Here is a 21,611-nt window from a genome sequence, read left to right as displayed (position 1 = left end):
CCCCTTAACACCACTTTGCCTTGCTTTTTTCCAGCTTATTTATTTATTGATTTCTGGGTGTTGAAAGATTTTCCTTTTCCTTGGGGCATTGGCAACATTTTGACTGCCATTAAAGTTCATTAAATCTCTGGCATGCGATTTTTCTCACACGTTTCGTAATGTCGATGGGAAAAATCGTATGTGGCAATAGTCTGGCGATTTTAATTTGTCGTCTTCTTTTCGATTTATCTGTGCTTAGGGGAAAATGTTTTACAAGTTGGTGAAATTTCTCGGCATTTTCGTTGCGTTGTCTTCTTGAGTTTTTCCCGATGATTTTTGATTAATTGCTGCTCGCTGCCCAAAAGCGATTTAAGTTTTTTGTCTTTGCTTCTGTTCGCTTCTTTATAAATTGGATATTAACTAATGAGCTTAAGTGATTTGGTTGCATTTTCAGTTTTTTTTTGTCCGCTTTTTGTTTGGCCATTGTGAAAGTATCAGTGATGAAGAAAAATGTATTTTCGCTGTGTGTGTTCTATAGAAAGGGAAAATTAAATTGCTGTTGATGTGCGCGTGGGAATTACGAAAGTCATTCATGGTTGCATCAGGTGAGCCATCAATGGATTATATAAGTTACTGATTCACTTTACTTTGAATGGTGTAATTCAATTTTAAAGGGATGAATTCTACTATAAACTTAATGCACAATTTTAATATGGTTAATGCACTCCATTAACTTAAAGGGCACCTACCACAATTCAATTTCTCTCAAACGCCCAGAAATGTGTGTATGATATCTATATGCCCATATCGGTGGCCAGTGGACTTCAAAGCGATTTTCAGCCAGCCACTTAGACGCCCATCAAAATGTTCCGACTTGTTGAAATAAAACGGGGAACAGAAATGAGAATTGCTTGGCCCACAAGCAGGGCACAATGCCGGGTATTACACTATACAGACAAATAATTCCAACTCATGAATCACATGACTTATTTATAAACGACACCAGCGGCCCATCTATCCGCGGCACTAACTCAACAAAACTCAACCCAGCGCAGCCCAAACTCTATTTTTGCCCGTTTTTCTCGCTCGATAGACCCGGCAAAAAATAAAAAACCGGCCATGGGAATAAAAAAAATGAAAAGTTTCGGTGACCGAAAGAGCAGCAAACATCATTGGTAGTACGGAATCATCCATCCCAACTAATGCAACAAAAAACAAAACAAGCGAAATTAGTTCAAATTCTATATTTAAAAGTAGGACTGTCGGCAAAATGTTGCTGCATCTTCAGCTCCACCGCTTTTCCGTCGCTTTTCCAAACGAAGCGCAACGCCGTGGAAAACACTTGTTTCGCTTTTCGGCTTTTCCGACATTTGAAATACGAAAGCCACACGAATTTTGTTGCACGGTGTTTGTGAGTGGATGTAGCAATATCCGCAAGGTGAAGAGAACACCATTAAACATAAAACTTTTGTAGATTAAAGGAAATTCTAAACTATTATTTATTATAAAATATTTATTGGTGATTAACATTTATATCAAAATCCTCTTTAATGTTTACAGACTGTGCTGTACTGAAGTTTTATTTATTTTATTGAAGATGTTGGATGATTTTAAGGGATCCACAGCTTATTTCCCTAAATATTATATTTTAATTTCCCTTTTGTCTGTTTTACAAATGAAAGCGTATTTCCGTGTGGCTTAGACCACACTTTAATCAGAGCTCGACTATCTTTTGTTCCAGTATTCTTTATCTCGCCGCAGAAATCTCCATTGAAAGAGTTGTTGAAATCTTTACGCTCAGCTTCGTCCATTGTACATGGATGGAAAATATTGGGGGGCACTCGAGCAAAACGGCGCCGGTTGCAGAGGCCCAGAATCAATTAGGTTTTTGCTTTGTATCCAAAGTTGGCCACTTACCCATGGAAAGAGCCAGATTTTTAGCAAACTTTTTGTACATCAATTAATACGTTTATGCATGTTTTTAATGGACACTTTTAGCGTTTCTGGGATTTCCGTTTTGCGGTTCCAGTCGAGTGAGCTAATGTGCTAAATTCTGCTCGAAAACCATTTCACATTGCTCGAACTTGGCTCTTGTTTTTGTTTGCACTCAAACGAAAAATGTATGCGTTCTCTTTGGAAAACGAACAGTTTGGGGAATAACAATAATTCTTACAACGGAAAGACCGAGGGGAAAAACTAATATTTGGCTGGATTGCTATTTATACAGCAATTCTTCAGTTGACCGCAATTTCGATGAATATGAATTTTAATGTTTTGTTGGTTCCTTTGCTATGCGATCATAAATGCTAGAATGAAAACAAGACCTTGGGGAATATGATGCAATTTCGGTATATATGATTGCCCAAATGTGATGACTTATAGAAAAATGTGGCTGTTTCCTGTTTGTTTTTGGATTTTGTAATTTTAAACAAAATTACAGAACTTCCACTGATCCACATTCAAGTGTCAAATAGCTGTAAGAAAATTAGAACATGGACCCTAATTAAAACAGACACGAAGGCAGCGATAGATCTTACTCAAACACCCCGACTAATGACGAGTGTAGACGAAATACCGCCATGGAAAAGCAACATTTACATTTCTTATCGGGCAGCCACTTCAATTTGCACATTTTTGCGCTTCGTCGGCTTTCTGTGAAGTATCTATCTCAATCATTGAATCAGCGAGCATAGCGTGCTGTCTTCCCATCCAACATTTCCAGCTATTTGCAATGGTTTCCTAACCCCAATGCTATTGTAAGGCATATCCCACTGCCCATATATGACACAAACTGTTGCAGTAAGAAGTGGAAGAAAAAGTGTGGCACTGCCAACGAGCAGGTTGTCATAGACAGCCAGTCTATATGCCCATCTATGAGTCGGAGTCATCAGACTTGGGTAACAAGTGGAAGTGCTGGCTGGTAATACCCCTTCCGGAGAGGGGTCTTTGCCATTTGGTAATGCTTTTGACACCGCTAAGCAAAGTCTGACAAGCTGATCAAACAGAATGTGGCAAACAAAAGTATAATTGTTTGAGTAACCACTTTACAATATTAGGGCTTATAGATATATATTTATATACTATAGCAATGGACTTAGTATCAAAATGAACAAAGGTGTGCAATATCATTACCGAATCCCATTTAAAGCCATCTTGTTTCGTGCAAAATTAGCTGGGTTATGTGAGTAGATCTAATTGCAGAGAGCCACTTTTACTTCCAGCCACTTGAACAGATTTATGCCCACTCCACCTTCGCTATGAGTTCCATTAGAGCTCCTTAGTTCTCGGATGGAGTGTCTCCGGCTTCATGTCGACCACTTTGGAGCACTGCACTCCAGTTGAGTGTCGTTATTGTTACCATCTACCATCTACCTACCATTTACCATTGTCTGCGGTCTGCGACGACATCAAATGCAGCTAATGTTCATTAATAACTCATGCGTTAAACAAAAGCTGCGTATTTGCCGCAATTCTCGTCTGGTTTGGTCGGTTAGATTGGAACTCTCATTGTGCTTCACTCTGGAAGTTGTCAGTCTGGTTATGTTGTCACTAAAGAGCATTTAATTTGAGTCCAATAAATTGATTTTTTTAAACGCAAACTGTTCAGTTTAAAAATAAAATAACCAGTTTCACTACGCTCCGCAATACTCCCAATTTCACCGCACTATTTGATGTCTTTATTAGAAGCAATTAGATTCCAGCATTATTTAAAACAAAGGGTCACCTAGTTACGTTCGAGAACAAAAGAATTGATTAATGAGAATTTTCGCAAGATAAAAATCGTGTATACTTGTATATATATTTGCAAGATCTCGCATAATGAACTCATTGTGCCGCTCTCCGCAAAGGAAGTGAACAATTTAATTATTCTACATTCGCTGAAGATTCTTTTGAGGTTAAGAGGGCAACCGCGAAGTGCAATCACTGCCAGTTGCTTTCAATGGCCATTAAATCAAATTGGCATAGCAAAGTGAAAGTATGCAAAAGAGGTATGTAAGTATGCAATGTTTTAACGAGAGGATAAACTGCAATTGAAATTGTGGGTTATCAATTGGGCATGCATGAAAATAAAATCAATTTTGCGGATTCAAATGCAGTACGTTAGTTGAAGTACCACTAGAAATGTTTTATATTTTGGGCATGCAAGTCCCAATTAACTAAGAAATGCAACGGAAATCGATGGGGAATATGTTGTTTAGGGGGATAAATCCCTCAAACGTTTGGATTTCAAAATCCCACTGCCATCTCCTTGTAGAACGAACAAACAAAGCTGAGTGCAAACAGAGCTGCAATTGCAATTAAGTTTAATGGAAGCTCATTAAGAGTACGAATTGTTTCTGCTCCAACTGGAGTCGAGGGAGATGGCAAACAGTTGCATAATGAATTCAGATGCATATATAGTATGTATGTACGTATATGCAACTGGCCATTGGGCTGCAGATGGATGCCTGCCAGAGCAATAACGACGAATTATTGAGGAAGCTGCAATTTGAAGTTGCCGTTTGCTGGCAAAGCGAGGAAGTCGCCTAATTGCCCCGTCGATTTTTCTTTTCACTTTTTGCATTTGCCAAAGGCCAAAGATCAATTGCTGGCCTGGCCAAGTGCCATCAAAAACTAAATAGTAAAAAAAAAAGATGGAAAATGGCAGCTCAGTTGTCAGAATTTTTATGGATTTTGTCATGGCTCTTAATGTCAACGGTGTCCTTGTTGCTGTGGCAATTAAAATGCAGCCAGTGGCATCTATTCGCAAAAAAAGAAAAAAACTGGAATTAATTGTCAGCTTGTAAAAGTGAACATTTACAAGTGTTGCAAGAAACGAGGGAAACGGAATTGCTCTGGGGATTTTGCAATAAACACCTGATTCAGGTGACGAAAAAGAAATTTCGTGAAATTAAGATTCAAAATTATTCCATGTACTGAAAAGAGTTTTCTTTGATTCTACAGTCAGAAAAGTACTGGTAGAGTGGCTCTTTTTATTTTGTATTCAAGTTATTTTCATAAAACGCGTAAAAAATAAAAAAACATTTCAATTTTAATCGCAAATGATCAAAAAAAACTTCTTCGCAAAAAGAAGGGAATGCTGGCCCTTATGATCCTAATGACTGGAGGTGTTGGGGTATGCTTGAACCGCAATCGTCCTGACCAGAAAACTGTCTTGAAAGTGGTGTCAACATCGGTGAATGGGTAAGCATGATTTTCAAGTCCAAAGTGCTGGCAACTGAGATCCCAAGTTGTGTTCTTAGCAGGTGAAAATTGGGTTGGAACTTTGTCTTTGCACAGGAAATTCTATGGGTTTGTCAGTGCAATTTGAGATACCTATCTAAATGGGGGTATATCTAAAGCTCACCCTTTTCCATTGGGAAAGTAGTAGTGTATTAATTAAATTTAAATTTCGGTAGCTTAATTTCAGCTTAAAGTATTTTTGTATCCGTATTATTTGCGCTTAAATTGCATACTCGTCTCCCCTTTCATTTTCATTATTGTCTCCCCTCTGATTTTCATTAATGTCTCGACATTTGCATTTCATTAATAATGCACTTTAATTACGAGCCATCGCAGTTGCAACTGCTTCTCAGCTTTTGCACTTTGTGGTCGGAATGGGGATGATATAATAAATATTTATAACAACGCCACGGGATTAAGGCAAAGGAACAGCCCCCCATCGTATCGTTGCTATTTAAAAATGTACAATCTGTTTATAAGGCGGGTAATGCCAATAGCGCCTTCTCTTTCTGGCAGCCTCTAGCGGACTCTTTCTGTTTAATCGATTCTCTCACTCGATTTCCGGCAGTGTTTAACGCTTGAGCGAATTCTTCGGCGTGTCGATGGGTTCGTTTCACGTTTTGCATAATTAAATCTATTTACCGCCCAGTCGCCGACTTTCCACCCGCCTTTCCCTGGTCTTTGATAATGCCTCAAAACTCCACATTTGTAACTCGCACTTGTTACCTGGACTGATGAACTTGTTTCCTACTTCAGCCTTCTCTGGCGGAAATGTTTGCTTCTCTTGGGGGATTGGCTTTTAGTTATTTCTTTGCTTTGGCCAAGGCGGCGCCTTAAATGGTGACACAGAAAGCAAACCTTGGCAGTGAAAATAAAGTATTGCCAAACGGTAGCTGGGCTCGCCGGTAAACAATGCTCGCTGCAAAAACTCCGAATGACTTGGCATAGTTTTCGCAGAGAAATTGATTTGTGTTCGCTTTTATTTTCTTTGGCTTTGCCGACAAAATTAAGTATTCTGAAGTTATGTTGATTTAGGAGGTGGGAAAGTTGCGTGCTTAGACACTACTTTTCATCGAAAAATAAAACCAAACAAGAAGTACAATTTCTTTGTATTTCTTCTATTGATTATCATTGTTGAATTTATATTTATAATTTATACATTTTCAATGCAGTATCATCAAGCAGTAATGGCATTTTGATGGTTGTTAAGTACTTTCTTTCATCAAAATGAAATTATTACTTGATGATAGTACATACATTTAAATCCAGATGATCTATCCTTTTGGATATAGTGCACAATTTGCGATTAGTATATTCGAAGAGCTGCAGAGATTCCGTGGCCTGAGCTCTTAAGCTACAGCATAAAGAACTTGCGCCGTTAGCAGTCTGCAAATCCGAAACTTTCTGGTTTGTCATTCAGTTATGGGAGTTGCGTTCATATTTTTGATGATCACTTTTCGACTTTCACTTCGCTGTATATCGAAAGAGATAATTAGGTCCTTATCCACGCCCATTGAAGCGCCTGCGTTGTCGTACAAGCCACAATAGTTGGGTGCCGAGAAGACGGTGACCAACTGGCGTTTGGCAAAGAACTCGTATCCATCCTCCACCACCTGGTGGGCACGACACACCAGATCAAAGTCATTCCTTTGCAGAAACTTCTCGAGCACATCTCGCCCATAAAGGTAGCTAACACCCCGATCACTCGCCGTCCAGCCGAAGCCATAGCGATCCGGATCGCTCCAGAGCAGATCGCATAGCAGACCCGTTTCGGGAATTTCTGTGGGACGGGCAATCGATTCGATATTGCTGAGCTCCTTCAGCTGCGGACTCAGACCGCCGTGGCAACAGAAGATGCGACGGGAAATGATGGCGGCCACGGGCATGCAATTGTAGCAATCGACAAAGGTTTTCCACAGCTTCACCGTGTAGCGTCGCTTACACTCGTCGTAGAATCCATAGACTCGATTCACCGACTGCGATTCGTGATTTCCACGCAATAGGTAAACGTGCTTTGGGAACTTGACGCGCAGTGCCAAGAGCAGGGTGATCGTTTCCACCGAGTTCTTTCCCCTGTCCACATAATCGCCGAGAAATAGATAACGTGTCTGCGGCGGATATCCGCACTGATCGAGAATTTTCAGCAGATCATGATACTGCCCGTGTATGTCGCCCACAACTCTTATGGGTGCCGAAACATCGAGCAGCATGGGCTCGTCCAGGAAAAGTTCGCGCGCCAGGGCGCAAAGTGTGCTCACTTCGGTCTCCAACAAAGGAAGCCTTTGCATCTTGGAGCGACGAAAGGCCTTTAGTCGACTGATCAAATCATTCAGATTCAGGACGATCGGCAGATGGTAGTCACTCCCCGTTTCGCTGTTCGTCGTTAACTGCTGTGGCGCGATATTGAAACCCTGCAGTGTCAACATGGCCATCGTTTGAGTGGGTGAAAATAAGTGTATTTTTAAATAATAAAAACTGACAGAAAAGAAAAAGAGAGTAATTCATATGGGGCAACTGTCAAGGAAAATGAATTAAATCAAGCATAGGCATTCAAATCGTACTCTTACATTAATTAAAATTTTAGCAATGCCTTCGATTGCGTTTAGCCACATCAACAACTCGTTATAATTGCAATTAAGTGCGGCAAGCTATTTAAATTACGGATTTTCCGATTTGTCTAGCAGTTGCCGGAAAACGAGTTTATAAATATGAATGAAAAATGTCTTTTGGCTGCTGCTCGAACGACAAAACTATTTTTTGCTTTAGCAGGATGAGCGAAAAAATTATAGTTATGTTGTTGGCAAGCGGAAACGCAGTTGGCACTGCTAATTCCTTTACGCCACTCTCGCTTTTTTCTTTCTGCGGTTTCCTGCTGAAAATTTTCCCCTTTTTGTAAAGTTTTCAATTAGCGAGCTGTCGACGGAAGTCGTAAGTAAAAAATGCAAGCTAAAAAATAGTTGAACAGCGGCGACGAAAAGGAAATTTCACCCACTTAACGGAAAGAAGGCGGTGCATAAATTTGACGCGTCTTCCAATTGATTTTCCAATTTTCACCTGCTTTGTTTCTGTTTTGTGATTGCTCAGCGACGCTTGAAGAATGTTTGCAATAATTTCACAGCTTTGTGAATTTTCAAGTGCCGTCGCTGCGTTGCAAAGTTTTCAGATTGTTGGAAAGGCTACGGAAAATGCGAAAATTATGGTTGAAAATAAGAAAACCGATGACCGGTTGAAAAAGTTAGCATTCGCTATGGGCATAATTACGGCTGAATTAATTTTATGTTTATTGAGCAGACGATTGTTGAGTAATTAATTTGTAAATCGTAACTAATGGTTGTTCACTGTCTTCCCTTACAGTGGGCGCTCGTACAGCAAGGACAGCCACAAGAGTTCGCACAGCGACTTGAGCTTGATATGCAATGCCTCATCATCCCGGCCATCGAACTCTGCATCTGGAAGCGGATCGCCAAAGCTATTGGCAAACACTCAATTGCGTAAGTATATTTTTTTTTAACGCATGTTCAAAAATTTTTTTAAAGTTCCAAGTTAAAAAGAACCATTTTTACCAGTAAAGAGTACTTTTTTCTACACAGCTTTACATATGAACATGAAAATATTTGTAGTTTAAAATTAAATCCAAAAAGTATGCTTCACAATTTAAAACTTCTGATCGCACTTGGTAAACTTTCTTGCGCACAAGCAGTGGAAAGCAGTGTAGCCAAGCAGCAACAAGCAGTGGGTGTTGCAGCAACATGTATAGTATAGTGCACCACAACCAGATAAACGAAACTATCTCTCACCGCAAATAAACTTGAATGTCTCGAGCCAAACTTCGAAACTGCTAAGTAGAATGCTCAAAGTTTTAAGCCGCGAACCGGCTTTTCATCGACCACCAAGCGGCTGTACGCTAAGAGTTACGTTTAATGGCGAAGAGCGCGTTTTCGTGAGCGTTGAAGTTGTAGATACAAATGTATCTGGTGTCGTCGATAATACGGCATTTGGCTTTTGCCTACAGTTTGCTTTTCGCCGCTGTCTCTTCAGTTGACGGCGGGTTTTCAATGCTAACGTGTGCCGCTCGCTGTCCGTTCTTCGCATTTTGTTCGTGTTCTTCGTGATGTCGATTAGATCGCGTTTCGTGATCGAGTGGGAAAATAATTACCGAAATTGGTCATGAAACAAGGCCCAAAGTGTTTGGTGTGATAGTGATGGATCAAAATTCAATCATTGAGTGTTATCTATAGTCCATTGAAACTACAAATTGCATGCGGGTCAGACTCTTCACATAAATGACTCATAGTTTCTACCTTAAATGACTCCCCTTTAAAGCCCTTTTGCACCCTTAAATTCATTTCTCGTTTATGTTAACCGCGTTTGTGAAACAGGTTTTCCAGCTTTTTCATAGAATGCCGGTTGGCTGGGGTTTTTATTCATTTCCAAAATGTGTGTAAAATGTTTTCAACTGAAACAAAAGCATCGTCTGGCATTTCCAGACTCACTTTTGACCACCGAAACTCGAAACCCATCCAACCACCTTCGACTGCATTATTCATTTGGTCTTATTTCTCTGGTCTTGACGTCATCTCTGTGTATTTATGTATATTTGGTATTTATTTCGCTTTTTTACGTGTTGACACTGGATACCCAAGGAATATAAAAACTCATACAGAATTTCCAGAGTAAAAATCGCATTAGCTGGGAAGGCCAATCAATCAATCAGTGGGTGCTACACTCCCCCCTTTCCATTCCACTTCCATTTTTCTTCCCAAACCGACAAAGAATTCTTCTGGGCTTCTGCTGGCCATAAATTATGTTGGCCGTAATCAGTTTTGTTACAGTTTGTGCCTTGGCTTTCTCACGAACTTTTGCGAAGCCGCAAAATACCTCCGTCTCTTTCTCCTCGTCTCTATAGACCCGATTACCGTTAGCTTTTGTCTAGGAGAAGAATCCGCCAGGTGAAAAAAAAAACAACGGGGTGGGGAAAAGAGTTCATTTACCTATGGCAGTTGTAAACGTGCTTCTCGTCTCAGCTCTGGGATCAAACTTCATTCAATTGGAAGCTCTGAAAGGCTTCTACTTACCAAGCTACCTTTGACCAGCTGCCAAAGTTTCGCGAAGTGTAATCCCATAATGAATGACTAAGTCGGGGGTGATGGGATGAATATAATGATGCCGGGATATAAGCTTCTCTGGACGTTGATTTGGGTGTGCGGAACATTACAATGAGATCACCTCAGCAACTGGTGACATCAGTGTGATGGGAGATTAAAGTTTTGCTTTTGTTTGGCTTGCTAAGTACACGCAATTGTCTAATGCGTATTACCATAAATGAATGAATGGATGTTTGTAAAAAAGTATAAAAGTTTGTCCCGTTTAGTAGTTTACTTAAGTTTATTTGTAAATCAGAAAAGAATCCATTCTGAATGGCAGCTTTAGTGTTGGATCGTAAAGTCCAAGTAGACTATTAAATCACTTATCCGCTTATGTTATTACGGAAATCATCAGTGGGAAATGGTCAGTAGGCGTAACGAACTGTTTCCACACAGAGGAATCTCACTAATGTTCTATATCCGTAGTGCCAGCTCAACGGATATTAGCCCTATATGGTTGTGCATGCTTAAGACCTTATTTATGGGTTTCGAACTTCATGGCATGGTGGGGTTTGCCTGACTTTCTTACCTCCAAAGACGACACCTGTTTCCGGCCGTATCTACTGGTTTCGATCGGGCATCTTTCTTGAGTTCACTCCGCTGTTGGCTCTGATTTTTCCACAACTGGCTGCTGTGGCTATAATTTCCATCAAACAGTCAACAGTTCTCGTTGGTTTGTTGTTAGAAACAAGCAGCATTTCGTGGTGTGCGTGGCTTGCAATATCTGTGTGCATTTCTTTTCATCTTTCATCTGTGTGTTTGTGCGGCATGAACGACTCTTTCTTAATTTTCACTTGACGTGCTGGCATGCTTTTGTGCTTTTTTTTACATTATTATTATCATATTTGCATTTTTTCTGCATCTCTTGTCTGCTCTTATGCGCCGTCCTCTCTTTGCCGTGCTTTACATTATTATTTACTATGTACAGTGGGGCCTCGGTGGGGAAAATGATACTCCTCGGTTTCAGCTTTTGTCTCTGCACTGCTAACAATATTGGGACCAGCAATGTTTTCAGTCTATAAAGATAAAATTAAATTGAAATTATTGTTCGCTGTGTATCTGGTCTTGAAGCGCCAACTCTAACTATGTTTTTTGCTTTTACTTTGTCTCCCTTTTGCAATGGCGCTTAATAATTATGTGGGAAATTGCAAAATAATGCTAGACAGAAATATTTCTTGTATTTCTTTCATTTTCTGTGCTTTGTGTGTTTCGTTTCGTTTTACTTTCGTGTTTTTTTAATTTTTGCATTTTTCATTCGCTCTTCTTGTTTAAATTCGCTTAACTATGCGAGAAAGTGTTGGGGGCGTTATGTTGTAAAAATTATGCTGCAAAATAGCAGCAGCAAAAAACTGCAACACCGCCAGCCAAAGAAACTAAAAATGAAATGCATTCAAATGGTATTGCGGCTGCTATTCAATTTGCCAACATTGTGAAGTGAAGGTTGCGCAAGGAGAAAAACTAAATTTCCATTAAGCTGTTTTTTTTGGCGCAGGGAAGTTTCCTAAAGGAAATGGAAATTGAAGAAAATTTCTGGGAAACAAAAAGTTTTACAGATAATTCTTTATCAACAGATGAAAGTTTGATACCTACATCTATAATAATAGATTAAGTCGCATTGACCACTTGATCCCCATAACTTTCCCATTCCTAAAATCCCATACCCTTTGGCCATAATGCGATTACCATAATTGCATGGAACACCCAAAAAATTGATACCTTTTCCGATTCAAGTGCAAGCTCACCTCAGGAACAAAGTATACAACAAAAATTTATCTTTAGATGGCTGTCAACTTTCACTTGATATTTTTCGATCGATGCAATCGGAAGGTGTATTGTCTGTTTTTTTACTTTGTTATGCTTTTTTTTTTGCATAATTTCCTACGGCTCTCGTTGTTGGATAAGAAACGAAGGCGAAACACTTTTCATTTTGCCATAATGAAGCGCTTATATGCCGCGAACATCATGTGCCTGCCAATCACAAAGACCAAAAATGGTCAGGAATCAGCTGTTTGTGCCGGCCAAACAAATTTCAACTGGTCACTGAACCATTGGCATTCAGAGAGCTAGCCAAATTGATCAAAAAACTGGGCTGCCGATGTGTTGATAATGTTAACGAAGATTGAAGCCGCTGGGGTTGTTATAGTTGCATGTACCACATATCGCATTTCAATTCTAGCGTGTCGAGTCATATGCTGCTATCAGTTTTTTAACGAGCTGTTTAAATAAAAGTAAAATTGAGAAAAATAGAGCAGTTTATGATAAGGTTTACTAGACACTTTGTTAAATTGCTGTGTTAAAGTCAAACGGAAAACAAGTAATATATTTTAGGATGATTGATTTTGTATATGAACTAAAACTAGCTAAATGCATTTTAGCTGTCTAACTACTTTTTACAGGGTATTTGCCTGGTCATTTCCTATTGGGTTTGTCATCCCCAGAATCACCTGCATTTTGTGTTTGATTGATAGCAGCATTTAAAGCTGAACGTTGTCTTCTTGCTGAGTTGTTAACGAGTGAAAGACAGGGAAATGAGATGGGACCCCCGAAGACCCGATGCTTTTAAGCTCTGCTCAAACAACATCAACTTGATCACGCATTCGTGGCCAATTTGCATATCGAAGCAAGTCATTGAATGGCGGGACTTGGTCGAGTCAATTGATGGGTCTCGACTGGTCAAATGGATCCGCTCGTCGCGGAGTCATAAAGTGCATTTAGTGCACAGTATTCGGCTTAATTCAATAAATTAATTGTGTCGTTAGACCCGCTCAACTTTTACCACACACTTCCTGTCGACCAAGCACGTAACTAGCGTTGCTAGAAAAACTTTGAAGATAAGTGCTGACAGACCGACAATTGTCATTCCGATGGTTATTTAATCACCAAAGCCAAGGGCCCCGCGTTGGGCGCCAAATGTTTCTTTTTGGGGGTCGCACGTGCGGTCGCTTAGAAAATATCGTCAGACAGCCGGAAGCAATTCATAGGCCGTTGTTAATAATCACTCTCGTTAGATGTCCAAAAAACTCACATGAGCACTCAACCAACTATGCTGTTTGTCTAATGGAAATCTCTGGGACTGTTTTTAACAGGTGTCCCACAAATTGATGGCCGCAATTCGTTTTGGCTTCCAAAGTGACTAGACAAGTTTTTGTGTTTTCAGAAAGCGTAAAGGTCTCAAATCGAATGGATTGGATTTGGCCTTTTACTAAGATTAGGTTTGATTTCTAAATTAAAGTTGTAGCTGAGAAATTATTTACCCTTGCTTATGAATCAATACTGCGAAGTTAACTCTGTGTTTTTGACTTAGTTTTTATACCCGTTACTCGTAGAGTAAAAGGGTATACTAGATTCGTTGAAAAGTATGTAACAGGCAGAAGGAAGCGTTTCCGACCATATAAAGTATATATATTCTTGATCAGGATCAATAGCCGAGTCGATTTGGCCATGTCCGTCTGTCCGTCCGTCTGTCCGTCTGTCCGTCGTCTTCCGTCTGTCTGTCCGTATGAACGTCGAGATCTCAGAACTACAAAAGCTAGAAAGTTGAGATTAAGCATACAGACTCCAGGACATAGACGCAGCGCAAGTTGTCGAATCATGCTGCACGCCACTCTAACGCCACAACCGCCAAACTGCACGCCACACTTTTGAAAAATGTTTTGATATTTTTTCATTTTGTATTGGTGTTGTAAATTTCCATCGATTTGTCAAAAAAATTTGCCACGCCCACTCTAACGCCCACAAACCGCCCAAAGCTGCCACGCCCACACTTTTGAAAAATGTTTTGATATTTTTTCATTTTTGTATTAGTCTTCTAAATTTCTATCGATTGCCAAAAAACTTTCTGCCACGCCCACTATAACGCCACAAACCGCCCAAAGCTGCTACGCCACACTTTTGAAAAATGTTTTGATATTTTTTCATTTTTGTATTAGTCTTGTAAATTTCTACCGATTTGCCAAAAAACTTTCTGCCACGCCCACTATAACGCCTACAAACCGCCAAAAACTGTGTTTAAGACTCTCCTTCTCCCTTCCACTAGCTGAGTAACGGGTATCAGATAGTCGGGGAACTCGACTATAGCGTTCTCTCTTGTTGAATAAGTATTGAGTCGTCAAGGAAATCGCACAAGTTGGGCAAATTTGAGTTGGAGTGATGTCGACAGCTCAATTAGACAAGAAATGAGACAAGAAGACGGCAACCTACTGAGGGATACAAAATTAGCGTTTGAAAACAGTCGAAATGAGGCAAGTGTTGGCTTATGCAATTCACACATTGGTCTAATGCATTTAAAGCCACTTTCTGTGCAAATAGGGCACTCAAAGAAAATTCCCATATTTTCATATTTTCTTAATATTTTTGAAATGCCATTAAGCGCATTTAAATCAAAGATTGTATAAATCATATTGTAATGTATTCAATTATTCTATATGCACATTTTTTGTTAGTTTCCATTTCTTTCCGCGTGCACCTATTTAATGGATATTTTTTTAAAACAAATTGCCGCCACTTGCGCGCCGACAGTTAGAGGGAAAAGTGTGCCAAATAAAAAAAGAAATAAGGAAAAAATTAGCTGGCAAATTTACCCCCCACCAACCCCCAAAAAGAAAACCCGGGGGCAAACGACAGCGTTTTAAAAATAAAATTGCATTATGAGCGCATTCGCATTTGTATTCGCCATTTTCCCCTTTTAATTTTTTGTGTTGGTTGGCAATAAAATTGTGTGTGAGATTGCCCAACTGTTTGTGTACTTGCAAATGGAAACTTTATTATCATTTGCCAGAAAATTAGGTTCTCCATTTAAATATTTTATTTGAATAAATGAGCAGTAAAATGTATTTCTATGCAATTAAGCGGAAAATGATTTTTGCATATCATTATTGAAATGTGTGTTTTCTCTTGAGAGTTCCCCACTTTGCCATTAGCCTATCTGTTCGCTCAGCTTTCTAAAATCATTTAGAGAATATTAACCCCGTTTAGAGTGCTTTTAGTTTTCCACCAACTTATGAATCATCATTCGGCTATCTTTCCATTCTGGTTCTTTTCTACTTACAGGGTATTAGACGCACTCGCGTTTGAAAATCTATGCCATCTTCTATATTTATAATTTGGCGCAGCGCCCTTTTTTGTTCAATTTACTGGAGCAAATACCGAGGAAAATAAACATTTCAATGACATCATTTGGCAATTTTTAGCGAAAATCAGAATTTGGGTTTACGAGTACGAGTATGTCTCAGTTGCTTGCCGACTGGAAATTTTTTAATGTCCGATGCAGTTTTCCGCAGTTTGCTGTCAGTTTAACGATTGTTTATATCGGATCTGCGGGGGTCTAGCGGTCGGTTTTATTTTGGTACCGTTTCTGCGGACATCGGGTGGAGTTTTCTTTTACTGTTTTGCATGTCCATTTCCAGACCCCAACTGATCACTGATGGTGATTTCTTAATGGGTGCACACTTTTTATTTTTATGCACGCCACATTAATAAAAAGAGTGGGAAATTTGTTTTCCTTTTCGCATTGGTAATTGTTAATTTTTATTGCCCGCAGACCGGGAGTAGTCCCCCATAAAAAACAAAAGAAAAAAATACTCTACGGGGACAACGAACTCACAGTTTACGATAGTGGCTGGCCATATAAAAAACATGGCACAGATTTCAATTCGATCTGTGCCATGTTTTTTATATGGCCAGCTTTGCCGTAATATCGGGAGCAATAATTTTTATGTCCGCCAGTGGGTGAGGTTTAAAGAAATAAAATCTGGTATAAAATACGGATTAAATGGATTATTGTACTGATACAAATTTAGGTGTTCTCCTCTATTTTATGGATCAATCAAAAGTTGTTCTGCATGTGGAATATTTATGGTGCTTAAAGCGGCTCATCGTAAGAGCATTTAAACCACATTTAGTCGAGGGTACTAAATGCCAGTTAAATCCAGAAACTCCATCGTAACTTTCTACCTTTTTTGCAGGTGCAGTTTTGCTGCACTTGTCTCGACTAAATTATGTAGATTTATGCCCACCTCCGCCTTTGTGTTGTCCTGGCTGGAAAGTTCCTTCCGAGCTCGATTAATTGCTTTTGCAGCTTCCGCCGCTTTTCACCTGCTTTTCCTTCGCTTTTCAGCCGCCCGAGGAAAGCTTGCCAATGAAAAATGTTTGAACGCCCACACGGCGGCAACGGCCAACTTTTAATTGAAAGTCATATTCAATTTTTGCATATTAATTTAAAGGTGGCCCGCGGCAATTGGGCTCATCAGCTGTCATTGGCAGCAAGGAAAAAATTTACAAAATAAAAATAAAAAGCAGCTACACCAGCGAGTTGCCCTTGAGGACTATCCCACAACTTCCGTTTCACATTTGTTTTTGTTGTGGTGGAGAACTTCCGGCATTCGTGGCATGTGTGACATTCGGTATTGAATGATGTGCCAAGTCATGTGAATTATGCTCCCCAAAAGTTTTCCAATCGACTAAATTTGGAGCCAACAATAAAATCGAATGGCACTCGAATTCCCCTCGAACATTTGACACCTTTCTGTGTTGCATTTCGGGCTAATTATAGTTGGCCTGGTCGGATTGACATTTGCAGGCCTGACTAAACTCACTAAACTCAAAAGCCAAACTAAAGAGGGCGCCGATGCTATTCATAGCAATGAGGTTGTGCTTGTTCTCTGGGATATTGGTACCCTGTAGTCCAAAATTAGGGTTGGGTATGCGCGTTTCTTTGCACTTGAGTATCCACGTTTACTTTCAGTTATACAATAGTTATAGATGTAGTTATGAAAGTATGAGTTTTTTTGTTCTACTCTTGAAAATTAACATTGTTATGCAATTGTTCAAACTGATTTCTGATTTATTCAGCAACCTCAAGATAATTTAGAAATATGCGCATATCTTTACCACTGTGCCAGCATAGATTTCCCTTTTTTTTTGAAACCGCTGGGAAACGCGTGTCTTTTCCGCCGTTTTGTCTTTTCACTCAGTAGTTTTTTGGTTTCGCTGTTCCCAATTCAAATGCTCTGCCACAAATCATAGCGTGCAATTTGTCAGCTCATTTGGGTTTGGGTTTCATTTTCCCTCGCCTTTGTCGAGCTATGATGACATTCAAACCTGTCAGCAACTGCCGTGCAAAGTCGGAAATTCAGGCACTTGAAAAAATGGGGGAAATGGGCATTTTCCTCCACTCGAAGATTTATTTGGACTATGTTGCAATGTTTTCTCGGCCATCCATGCACCTGCTTCACTTCGCTCGGCTGTGCTTTTTCCGCAGCCAAAAAATCGGGGTCGCTTTGTCGCATAGTGTCTCCTATTTTCTAGACCATTTATCATTCATGTTGCGAAATGCAGCCTGCAGTTAGTCCAACAAACAGACAAAATATTTATTTTTGCACACACAAAGTAGATAAAATGGGATCTGGTGGATAGTTGAACAGCCAAATCTTCAAATACTCTGTACTGTATTGCATAAGATGCTACATTTGAGTTTCATATTGGGCACATCTAGATAATGTTTCTTTCAAGTATGGCAGTTTTTAATTATTAGTTTAATTAGAAGCATACCCTCTGGAAGGGTATACTAAACAGTTGCATTAAAGCTGAACGCTCAATTAAATATAAAATTGTTTTCATGTCTGGGCTATAAAGTATTCGTCTATTTCGAATTTGTGTGTCTAGGTTGTTGGCATCCTAAAAAGATTTAACACACCACTAAATGTGATTCTTGGAATGCTTTCGCCTTTAGTATGTGGAAAATGCCATAAAATTGGAGCACCCATGGATGGCGCCATTAACTATAATTTAATTAAAACGGATTACAGGCAAAAAAAAAAGCAATCAACCAAAGGGGGTTTTGTGGGGGAGTCATATGAGTTAAATGAGGCGGTTAATTGAATCGGTTAATGACCGCCAATTAAATCTAACCATTATAAATCCATTCAATGTCAACTGCAGGAAGAAATAAATGGCAATAAAAAACTAGAAAAATAGGCACTGAAAATGTCAACCTTGCGGTAATCATAGAGCAAAAGTAGTTTTGCAAAATAACAAAAAAATGGTACATCGAGTGCACAAAGCAAAATGCATTAAAGCGGCAATTGTCAGCGACATCAAATTAAATTCACCGCCATCGCCGACGTCTGGAGATTGTGCGCGGGTGTATGAATCGATAGTTTGAGTCTGAGCCTGTGAAAGTGAAATTTGAAGTCGTGATATCGATCAGAGCAGCAGGCACACACTCTCCGGAAAACGAAAACTCCGACGCGGATCAAAGACACTTTATACAAATAGAAAATCCAAAATCCAGCCAGTCAAAATGGGGGCCCACAGTTCCAAGGAGAAACTATCGCGTTCGTACTCCGAGCGCTACATCCACAGCCAAATGATCGAGCGCGAACGCTTCGGAAGTTTTGGCAAGCGGGCCTCCAAAGGCCTCACCAAAGGTGAGTTTCTGGCGGGGATCGGGCCGGGCCGTAAATGCTAATGAGTGGAGTGGAGTGGTTATGAGCTGAGCCCACATCGAGGGCATTAACTTGTAACGTAAACAGAGCCCGAGTTGCGTAAGCATCAACGTAGCTATCTTGGCTGATAAGCCATCACCTTTTGGTGACAAAAGGGGCAAACAGCTTATGGTTAAATAGGAGAAAACTCAAAATAAATATAAGTGAAAGAGTTTGGTTATAAATATAATAAATAGTTACCTTTTGTAAGATTAGTTTGCAGTTTAAACTAATAAGGAAATATAGTACTATATTAATATAACTTGGTAAATTTAAAAGAATGAATTTGAAAAAAACTGTTTAGTACTCAAAATCCGCAAACTTGTCTTGTAGATCCCGCCAATTCGCATATTCCATTTCAGCTAAATCCCCTAGCACTTTTAAGCTTTTTGAAAATTCCCACTGCGGTCCTCTTATCATGGCAGCAATGCCACAAAAGGATTACGTGACTCGGTGCAACGCTCCGAGCAGATAAAAAAAAAAGAAAAAAGATTTTCAGTTTCATTTGGCCTAAGCCAGGTTGCAGCCAGCATGCAGCTTTTATTTCCATGTCCATGTCCAGCACAATTAGCCGTCAGCTGAAATACAATTTATTACGTTGTCCAGGCCGCAGCTGCTTCTGTGGTCAACTCGGAAATGCATTTTCCCGCCGGCTCCGTTGATTAGCGGCCCTAAAGTCTTGGCCCACAAATGGCCAACAGTGGCTAACAAGTGGCGAGTTCGAGGCAACAGCAACTGGAATTGAAGATGGCCATTGGCCGACAATCCACAATAGATGGTCGTTAAGGAGCCCACGAGTTTAGAGTTTAGGTGAATCCAAGTTGATTAGTGCCGAGCAGGGTATGAAATATGATTGATTGCCAGTGGAGATTTGTAACTAACAGTGGAAAATTATACAAGACAGTCTAGGGAGTAAAGAAAGTTATAAACTGTGGTGTATTGGCCAACTAAAGCCTTATACTTAGATAATAGCCACTCAAACTGTTGTAATACCCAATGCTAGAACTAAAACATATGCTTAAGTACTGCCAGCAGTCTTATTTAATTTTTGAAAAAACTAAAGTGCACTCAAGATCTTAAGATCATATGCATTGGAACTCGTTCCCCATACGCGTTGAGAACTAATGGGTGTCTGCACGGGCATAATTCGGATTTCACCCTCGGTTTGTGTACATACATCCAATGCGCGGCACAGACACTTCAATTATGGAAACGATTTGTTTTAATCCACAAAATGTTAAAATGCAAATAGCGTTTCCCCTGCCCAACACAGAAAAGCGAGAGGGACCCCCAACTGTTTGGAAACAAGTGTGATTTTGCCTTTGAGTTATTAAATGGGAATCCGAGTGCACAACTCAGTTCAACCCAACCCGAATACTTTGAAGCTCTTTCGGTTCGTGGCAACGTGTTTGCGCATAAATTACGCATCCGCATCATCCACATATTGATTTCCTAGGGAACGACAGAGGACTTTTTTCATTTACCACCTCATTTTTCTCTCTTGCAGGAGCTGCCAAAAAGCGCGATGTGCGCAATCTGAGCATATCGCCAACCGATCTGGGTCCGCCACCAAAAACCCAGCAGACGACCAAGGGACAATCGACGCGCAGCAAATCATCGGCCACGCCCACGCCCACATCCATAAGTAAGTGCAGAAATTTACATATCATTGGGATACGCTGATTACTTAATGGGTTAAGCCTTAAATACTGCGCTATTGAGTGCGAATCAACTGCACATTATCATATATTATATTTTATATCATTCGGTTCAAGAGTTACCAACTGGTTGAGCTTTAAGCAAAGATTATGGACTCAGCTTTGAATATTTTGGAATAACTATAACCGCATAGCTTTAACCTCATTCCAATTGAACTAGTGTGACTTGAGCTATGCCACTTTAAATCCCATGAAATCTCCGACATCGTTTTTACTCCGCTCCAGACGGAAGACACTTTTTACAGCTTCTCGGAAATCCCCTTGAAAGGTAAAGGTGTCAACTGCTGTCGAGAACACCGCCCTGCAACGCCCCACCTTTTTCACTAAACGCGAAATCATCACTCAGGTGAAATGCACAACTTGTTGCCCTCAATGAATTGCTAAATCTGTCCACCTGGCCGGTCTGTTCCCTTAGTTTACTTTACTCACTCCACCGTAAAGGTGTCGTATCTTGACTGGACCAGGCAGCGATGAAGTCGCTATAATTCAATTGAGGGCGTGTGTTTGGCTTCCAGTTGGAGTTGGGAAAAACAATTTAGCGCTCCATTCCCACAGTTGGATGTAGATGTATTGAGCTGGGGGAGAACTGGAGGAAAACTGGGAAAAATCTGTGCCAGCTGCAGTTGAGACACAGCTGCTAAGGTGACACTTTGTCTACAGGCTCCTTTGACGCAACTTGGCCCCAAACTCCTGGCCAAGTATACCATATGTGCCTGTGAATTCTGCGCAAATTCGGCTCCGTTGACTCACTCGCTGTGAGTCATCTTGAGTCCCCCATCAAGTTGGAATGAATGTGGTAATTGCCTCGCCTGGAGTTACTGATTGCTTCATTGATTTTGTTGAGATGTTCAAAGGCTGGAAAAAATAAGACGAAACAAAGCAAAAAATAACATTTCTTGAGAGTTTCTCAAATTATTCGGTATTATCCTAACATAAATCTAGAGGAATTTTAAAGTGCTGCGTTGATAGAAATCATCACGTCTGCGGAGAAGCTAATTAAATCATTTTTGCCACATGCTCAATTAACGCATTTCGAAAGGCAAAAGAGGCCTCCATTATATATA

The 21,611-nt window shown here is 40.1% G+C and overlaps 2 protein-coding genes across 6 annotated transcripts in view; one reads left to right on the top strand and one right to left on the bottom strand.

The window, feature by feature from the left end:
- LOC120458792 (mucin-17) overlaps positions 1-21,611 on the top strand; it is a 73,146-nt gene that overhangs the window by 28,501 nt on the left and 23,034 nt on the right. For 3 of the 5 annotated variants that reach the window (XM_039646579.2, XM_039646578.2, XM_039646576.2), the window contains exons 4-5: positions 8,557-8,693; positions 20,337-20,474. In XM_039646579.2, the coding sequence (XP_039502513.1) occupies positions 8,557-8,693; positions 20,337-20,474 (275 nt within the window). Of the gene's footprint in view, positions 1-5,002; positions 5,164-8,556; positions 8,694-18,630; positions 18,773-20,336; positions 20,475-21,611 lie in introns of those variants that run through there. The other 2 variants (XM_039646581.2, XM_039646582.2) reach the window with 2 other exon arrangements.
- Positions 6,472-7,707, bottom strand: LOC120458794 (serine/threonine-protein phosphatase alpha-3 isoform). The gene has a single exon (XM_039646586.1). It carries the CDS (start codon positions 7,632-7,634, stop codon positions 6,615-6,617), a length of 1,020 nt encoding a protein of 339 aa, XP_039502520.1. The 5' UTR covers positions 7,635-7,707; the 3' UTR covers positions 6,472-6,614.

The sequence above is a fragment of the Drosophila santomea genome, chromosome 2L, assembly GCF_016746245.2.
Source record: "Drosophila santomea strain STO CAGO 1482 chromosome 2L, Prin_Dsan_1.1, whole genome shotgun sequence".
In the NCBI taxonomy this organism is placed as follows: Eukaryota; Metazoa; Arthropoda; class Insecta; order Diptera; family Drosophilidae; genus Drosophila; species Drosophila santomea.
The sequence above is the reverse complement of the archived record's forward strand: the minus strand, read 5'-3'. Positions and strand labels throughout refer to the sequence as shown.